The sequence below is a fragment of the Anopheles nili genome, chromosome 2, assembly GCF_943737925.1.
Source record: "Anopheles nili chromosome 2, idAnoNiliSN_F5_01, whole genome shotgun sequence".
NCBI classification, from domain to species: Eukaryota; Metazoa; Arthropoda; class Insecta; order Diptera; family Culicidae; genus Anopheles; species Anopheles nili.
The window spans coordinates 53,472,613-53,480,283 of record NC_071291.1 but is presented as its reverse complement, the minus strand read 5'-3'; the positions used below and the strand labels follow the sequence as shown (position 1 = coordinate 53,480,283).

General features: G+C 50.4%; 1 protein-coding gene across 1 annotated transcript; it reads right to left on the bottom strand.

Moving 5' to 3' along the window:
- Positions 1-3,579: 3,579 nt before the first annotated feature.
- LOC128725941 (endochitinase-like) lies at positions 3,580-7,093 on the bottom strand. Its single transcript, XM_053819718.1, has 5 exons — positions 7,030-7,093; positions 6,080-6,738; positions 5,340-6,016; positions 5,150-5,160; positions 3,580-4,970 (listed from the first exon to the last, which is right to left on the bottom strand). Exons 1-5 carry the CDS (start codon positions 7,091-7,093, stop codon positions 3,580-3,582), a joined length of 2,802 nt encoding a protein of 933 aa, XP_053675693.1.
- Between the last annotated feature and the right edge of the window lie 578 nt (positions 7,094-7,671).

Sequence of the window (7,671 nt, the reverse complement as noted above, 5' to 3'; positions counted from 1 at the left end):
CCGGGGGCCAGCATTTTCTAGCCTCAAGGCTCCAGCCGAATGGTGGCATGAGCCAAATATTGACTGTACGGATTAAAGCTCACCGGTTTCTCGGTTCGTCTTCCAACGCGTTTTTTTTTGTTTCTCTACCATGCGATAGTTAATTTGATTGATATCCGACTAGGAGCTGGAGCAGCGTTTGTGGAATTCGTTCCAAAAAGGACCTCCCGTGTCCGGATGGGTATCACCACGGACAAGTAACAACTGCGGGACATGATTGTAAGATGGTTAGTTAAACACGAAGCTACCGCGCTAGTTTCTGCTGGCAGCGGGTCCGGAATCGAGACATCTTGAGAGTTCTGTGCGACGATCTCGTTCTCTCTGACCTTTCTCCGGTCGCTTCTCTTTCTCTCTTTCACTCATTGCGTCTCTCTCTCTGGTTGGTTTCTTTTCTGTTCTCGCAAACGTCTCCGGCACCCACCGGCAAACGAACATCAATCAGCAAAATAAATAATCTCAAAATTAAACAAAACTGATTGCGCTTCCTTTCCAGGATACGGCTGATGCTGCCGCTGCTGCTGGCGGTTGCGCCAGCCGGTGCGGAACCGTCGGCTCAATCCTCCGGGTCCCGCAGCCATGCAATAGTGGAAACTTCGGGCTTGCGTGTAGTTGCTTCTTGTTGTTTCTGAGCTTCTTCTTTCGTCATTACCTTCGATTAAAGTACGTTTTCTCACACCAAAAGCCGCACGGTCGAGGAACGTTCGTAACCCTATCCGGAAGGGGTTTGCCTCCGAGACGCTTCCTTGACGTGGTTCAACAAAAAATACCGTAGCTAAGTTTCCGCAGCCCGTACTCTACGGAGCACGAGAGACCTCTGGCGAGAAGAAGTAGTAGCGCATGACGCCGTGATGCGTATTGATCCTTTGACTTGTAATTTCCTGCCACGTCACGGGCAGAACCACGGAACAAGCAATTCACGTCGTGTCAAAACGACAGTCTCCGGGTCTTGTGCTGCTAACAATTTGGGTGGTTTTTCTTTTTTTATTCTCACGTCAGAAGCTATTCGTTGGCTTTTATTAATGCACTCTCTCTCTCTCTTTCTCGCTCTCTATCGCAGATGTTGCGAACGAGTTCGATTCTAATTTTTATTACACACTGTGCGCAGGCAATTGCTTGCAATGTGTATTTCCATGAGCCGGCCCCGGAATGACGCAAGCAGAATTGGGAGGCCGTAATTTTGGTGACTTATTCAATTTCCCTTCCCGTGGGGTAATAATGGTGAAACGCTTTGCTCAAATGTTTACCATCGCTCACGTACACCGGGGTAAAACAAATGTCGTTCAATACAGCCGATTGGAAATGGGCGCCATTCCTTGCCGGCCATTCAGGGGGCAACCATCGTTTAGAAAGCGAGAAAGAAAAAAGAACCCGAGAAAATGAAACACACCCGAACGATACATCGATGGTGGCGGAAGGCAAAACTTCAAAGCGACAGTTGTTTTTTTCTCGTTGTTGTTGCTTCACTCGCCACTCATTCGGAATGGAAGAAAAGCGAATGTAAAGACGAGCAAAAACACGAAAAGTATATGTATAGCGGAAAGATAACGAGCCCCGGCCCGGGAGATCATGTTGATATTGATAATCGAAGTTGGAATAAATTTAAATAAATATCGTTTGAAGTCCTGTTGTTGACTTGTTCGCATCTGTCGCCGGGCACATGCTAATGGTTCTCGGCTGCTTGGGCGGTGGGAGGGTGTCCTCTTTTTTTATATCCTCCCCCGTACGCTGGGAAACGCTGAAGATGCGCCTGGAGGTCCACGCGAAGAAAGACGCTTTGACCGATCTGCCAGCCTGCCGATGTTCCGGCGTGCCAAACGGCCAAACTTTTGCCGCTTTCTGGTGGGCCAATTGCGCGTATTTTTTGCGTAGTTTTTTTTTACTTCTTTTTTTTTTTGGGCTAATGCTTTATGGAAGTGGCCTTCTCTACCTCTCTGGGTGTTTGCCATCCCACCGGAGGTTACGTAAAGCGGTGTCGTACGGCGTCGAAAACAAGATCCACCCGGCGATGTGGCGGTGTCTTACAGATAAATTACAATATTGAGATCTGGCAACTGCGCGCACACGCGCTCCCGGTAACGGCCACGGGATGGAAATTAATGTTTACCTTTCGTACCCTCGTGCACACACAGCAGCCGGCTGCACTGAGACTTGGTAAATATAATTACGCCATCGAAAAACTTTCGCCCCAGCTAAATATCCGTCGCACCAGCGAAGAGCACGCAGTAGAAGAGAGAGAGAGAGAGAGAGAGAGAGAGAGAGAGAGAGAGAGAGAAAGAAAGTAGCGCAATATCGGAAAGCAATGATAATGTTTCAATAAGAAAATCAAACAACTCCCTTGATGCAACTGTCTGCAGCATTGGTTGGGAGCGCGCAAAAGAACCGTACCCTTATGCCATCCTTGCGTACTTCTGGAGCGAATAAACCCCTCCATTTTCTGGCTTTTCTCGGGGCTTCGAGAAATTATAATGCTTCCAGAATTGCGTCCATCCACCTGGCTCGTTATGAATGGGAATAGTTTGCTTGGCGGTGGTGATGTTCGGTAAAAGAACCCACTATCTGGCTATCTTTCTTTCTCGCCGCCTGAAAAGGAAAACCCCCACCTTGGAACCGTTGCACATAAACATGGGCGAAGTTAATACGAATTTATTGTTATCAGAAAAGTTTTTTGATTAAACGCACCCCAAGCTACGGACGATGAGCTTGCCCCCCCTGGTCGTGGGCATTTGTGCTGCGCTGACTTCTGATTGTGCGACACCTTCATCACCACAAAGCGCAAAGCCCCCCGGTACTGTCCTCTTTTTCACTTGCAGTACGGTTGCACGGTAATGCGATTCCACGCGCCGTAATCTTGTTTCGGTTGCAATCAAACCAGGTGCTCCCGTGCGCAAGTGAATTCCCCACGCCGGCGAATGATTGTGAAAATTAAATTTTCCCAACTCGGTCCGTTTTTGGTCTTCCGGAAGCCCTTCCACGAAGTAAGTGTGTCCTTTCTGCGAGAGTTGGTTTTTCGATCCGGCAAAGGGTACCGGTTTTTTTTTTCTCCGTTTCGTTTGTTTCTCGTTATTATCTCGCAAGCCTCCTCGCGGATCATCTCATTTACACGCAAATGACTTTCGGTTTGCCGTCGTCTAGTGAGAAAAAAAATTTCCCTTAAGGACTTGAATTGTCAATGTTGGGAGATGTCACCGAAAGAAGCGAAACTCGGCAGCGATTGCTTGGATATTTTATAAAGAATATCAATGAGTGTACCGACACCAACCGTACGGGCCTTTGCACGTGAAGTAATACATTTTTTTTTCAAAAATTATAAAAATTGGAAACCTAACCTATCCTAGTGGCACGATCACCATTTATTGGTTGACGATTTACTGGCAATTCGCACGGTTTGGATAATCGCATGTGCTTGTCACCAGGCTAAAGTGCATCCCGTTGATGCAGGTGTATCTCCACGTTGTCAGGAATTGTCTATAAAGAAGGAATTTGATGAAGAAATCAATAAGCATAATTCTATCGCCCTCTTATGAGCAGCATACGATCATCTTACCCGTTCGGAATGCACCGATAGTAGACGGCGCAGTCACTTGGGTCACGAACATATCCGTTCTTGGGACACGTTAGTGGAAACGTTGCTGGTGCCTTCGTTGTCGTGGTAGTGGCCCTCGTGGTAGTCGTCGGTTTTGTAGTGGTCGTCGGTTTCAGTGTCGTGGTAGTCGTCGGTTTTGTAGTGGTCGTCGGTTTCAGTGTCGTGGTGGTCGCCGTTTTTGTAGTGGTCGTTGGTTTCAGTGTCGTGGTGGTCGGTGTAGTGACCTCCGTGCTCATGTCATCGATTCTCCTCTTCAACCCCACATTGACGCTGTTCAGCAGTGGAAAAGCACCACGACCACACTCCCCACGCACGTCATCATTTTCCAACCCGAACAGTGCCATCCCGGCCAAACCACGCGTGATGATGTACGATCCCTTCAGGTGCACGATCGACGTCTCGTCGTACGTGACCCACAGGTTTCCATGATGCGTATAGTACGCCTGTTGCTTGCGGTCCAGAATCGTAACCCAATCGCTCCGGGCCGTCTCTAGACACAGCTCGTGGTACGACATCATGCCCTCGGTCGTGGTGTAAGGACCTGCATCGCCTCGACCCGCCGTACGGGCGCCAATGTCACTGTCCGCTGGATTTATCAGCTTAAACACGTTGGCAGTGCCTGTGATGCCCAGTACCAACCGATTAGCTGGTGCTCCGGCCTGGATCCAACCCGTCACGATCGCGTCCACATTGAGCTGACGCTCGTGGTGTGTCACCTCATCACCGGCAACGTACAGTGGCGCCTGATGACCCGTTTTGCCATCCCAGTAGCTGTGCAGGTTGAACGCCGCGATGTTGAAATAGTCCACGAATCGAACCATGCTCGGTACGTCGTAACTCGACATGAAGTAGTCATCCGTGGGTGCGACGGATAGCGTCAGCAGCAGACCCTCCATGCGCGTGTTCGCCGACAACTCCGCCAGAAAGGCGATGAAGTTGGTGCGATCCTCAGGATCGCCTCCCTTCAGAACGGGGTACTGCCAGTAGAAATCCAGCCCATCGAACTGGTACTGTTTGCGCAGGAACTCCATGATCGATCTGACCGCCGTCTGGCGTAACGCCGGTTCGCTCATGACACGCGAGAACACCTTCGAGCCGGCTGCGCCATCACCCAACCCAACCAGGCACTTGACGTGTGGATTCTTCAGGCATAACGCCTGGTACCGCGAGAAACCTCCGTTCGTGATGTCAGTGTAGGTGTCGAGTGGCTTCACCATGCCGGTTCCGGAAAGCGAGAGCGCGTTGTAGATAATATGCGTGCAGAGTCTCGCGTCGACGTCATCGATTGTGACTTTCCCGCTGCCCATACGATAAGCCGCGCTGTTACTCAGAATGCAGAACACCTTATCTGAAATGGGAAAAATCGTTGCAGAAACGAAACGAATCATGTTAGACGATGGGCTTTTTCCTTTTCAGCAAAAAGACAAAAAAGAACAAGAAAAAAACGGAGAAGCCTTTCGGGAGGTTTTTGTGGAAGGATCAAAATTTATTTAAACGAAGGTTTTCGAGAGATCTAGCATTACAAACGTAGCCTTAACCTAAATTGCGCAGTCCGTCATGTACATGTACGTGCAGACGTTCGACTTTGAGTCGAAGTATAGATTTGGGGGGCATGCCAGTAGCCAGTTCGATTGGACGGGGCTGAAACGAGTGTGCATTGGATTAATAAATATATGAAGTGAATCCTGAACGATAGATTCTTCCCGGGATTACTTACAGTCCCGGATAGCACTGGTAGAATCGGGCGCAGTTGGTTGGATCTCGCAGGTAGCCACTCGCAGGACACACCAGCTTCGGTGCGGGTCCTACCGTGGTAGTAATGCTCGGTGGTCTGTACGTTGTCGTAGTCGTGGCAGGTCTCGGGGTCGTCGTGGTCGTGGCAGGTCTCGGGGTCGTCGTCGTGCTTGGTCTCATTGACGTAGTGGTTGTGTTGGGTCTCGATGTCGTTCCTCCCGAACCAAACACCTCCTTGTACACCGTGGCCGTGATCGGGTGCTGTCCTTCACCGCAGATACCACGCGCATCATCAGACTCGATCGACCACACCATGACACCGCCCAGGTTCATGCTCTTTGCATATTGCACCTTCAGTGCGATCGAGTACGCGTTATCGTACGATATCCACTGATTGCCACGGAACGCGTACGGAACCTGCTGCACGTTGCTGAAAGCTTGCGTGTATCCACCAGCGGTAAGTTTTTCGCAGATCTCCAGGTAGGATAGACTGCCCGGCTCAAGTGTGTATGGTCCAGCATCACCCGGTCCGATGGTGGGCGCTCCGATGCTTGTATCAGCCGTTGAGGAAAGCTTGAACGTGTGCCCGAAAACGGGCACACCAAGGTTGAGTTTCGATGCAGCCATGCCCGCGTTTAACCACGCTTTAACGCACGCATCCTGTAGTGATCATACACGTTAGCGCGATTGTGAGGATCATCACCAGGCGGCTCCATTACTTACCACATTCAGCATGCTCGTTGTGAAGCCATTTTCCCATGGATTCGGGTACAAGGGCGCATTAGCACCCGTTGAGGCGTCCCAGTAGGCGTGCAGATCGTACGTCATTAGATTGACAAAATCCACGTACTTGTTGATCTCGATCACGTCATAAGCCGACCGGAGGTAGTCCGCAGTGGCAGCCGTAGCAATGGAGAGCAGCAATCCTTCCCGATCAAAGCGGGCCCGTAGATCGCGCAGAAGCTTCACGAAACCAACGCGATCGTCGACGGAACCACCACGGAGTGTCGGGTACTCCCAGTCCACGTCGAACCCGTCGAAACCGTAACGCTTGACGAAGGTGACGGCAGACTCGACGAACACGGCACGCAGCAGGTCGGAGTTGACCATGTTGGAGTAGGCAGATGAACCCTCGTTCCAGCCACCGATCGACACCATCAACTTGACGGACGGGTTGCGTTGCTTCAGTTGCACGAACCGGGAATACCCACCGAGGCTAACGTCGAGCCAGCTATCCAGGATCTTGACGTTACCCTTCGTGTCCAACCCAACGAAGGTGTACATGATGTGCGTGCACAGGTTCGGGTTGATGTCTTCCACATCAAACTTGCCATTGCCGATCCGGTAGGTAGCCCAGCTGCCAAAATAGCACACGATGCGATCTAGAAACGAGGAGCGCAAAAAGAGGACGAACGCGCGATTACTCAACCAGAAAGCAACTGTGTGGTGGGCTTAGCTTGTAGAAACTTTCCTTAAATTTGGTGGCGAAATGGGGAAAGATTCAAAGGGACAAAGCGTGGGAACGGGACCGGAATCGGAATTCGCGAGATGGGTTTTGCTTTCACAGTTAAGTCGTCACTTCGATAGAGAGCACTTTCCGACAGACAGGCGGACATTTTGACAGAGCTTAAACCGAGCTGGCTAGTTAAATGGCAAGTCAAGGAGGTGCGTACCGGTGGCGGCGTTGATGCTGGCGATGCTGATCAGCAGCAGTCCAGCTACCAGGGCAGCCTTCATGCTGAACGGTGGTTGCGAGCGCTACACTTGACGAAATATGGTGACCTTATTTTTCTGTTGCTTTTCCAACCTCACTCATGCACAAACGCACTAATAATTCTGCACTAACTCGCGGTTCGGATCGCAAGAACTTGCCAGAATGTTCACTTTCCGTACAGGGTGCGGAACTGAACTGAACTGAGCCACCCGAAATGGGGCCGATGGCGCTTATATATCGCCATCTGCCCTAGCAATTAGCCGCCAAATTTAAGCAACAGATAAGACCCGCTTATGACCTACGTGAAGATCTCGCGTGTTATCGCGGGAGTGATCTGCGAAATGGTGAAGCTGCTGCTCCTGTTCCTGCAAGGGAACGATGTGAGATCGTTGGGGGGTTACAAACCTTTGACATGTTTGCGCGAGGTAAACAGTGGTCGTCGGATAAAGGCCGGCTAAGAAACAATAAAAAATGGGCTTTGATAAGCCTTCACAGGTGACTTTGCCATTTTGGCAGAGTGATACGCATACTTCCTCGTTAAGGTGGGCTTTTATGAACATCTCTCTCAAATGAATGAAATGTCAGACGACCGGAAGCAATT

Excerpts from the sequence above, each read along its gene's own strand:
- LOC128725941 (XM_053819718.1), bottom strand. The coding sequence starts at position 7,093 with ATGAAGGCTGCCCTGGTAGCTGGACTGCTGCTGATCAGCATCGCCAGC. Across the intron at positions 6,739-7,029 it reads CAGCATCAACGCCGCCACCG|ATCGCATCGTGTGCTATTTT; the intron begins GTACGCACCTCC and ends CCTCGTTTCTAG. Across the intron at positions 6,017-6,079 it reads CAACGAGCATGCTGAATGTG|GATGCGTGCGTTAAAGCGTG; the intron begins GTAAGTAATGGA and ends TGATCACTACAG.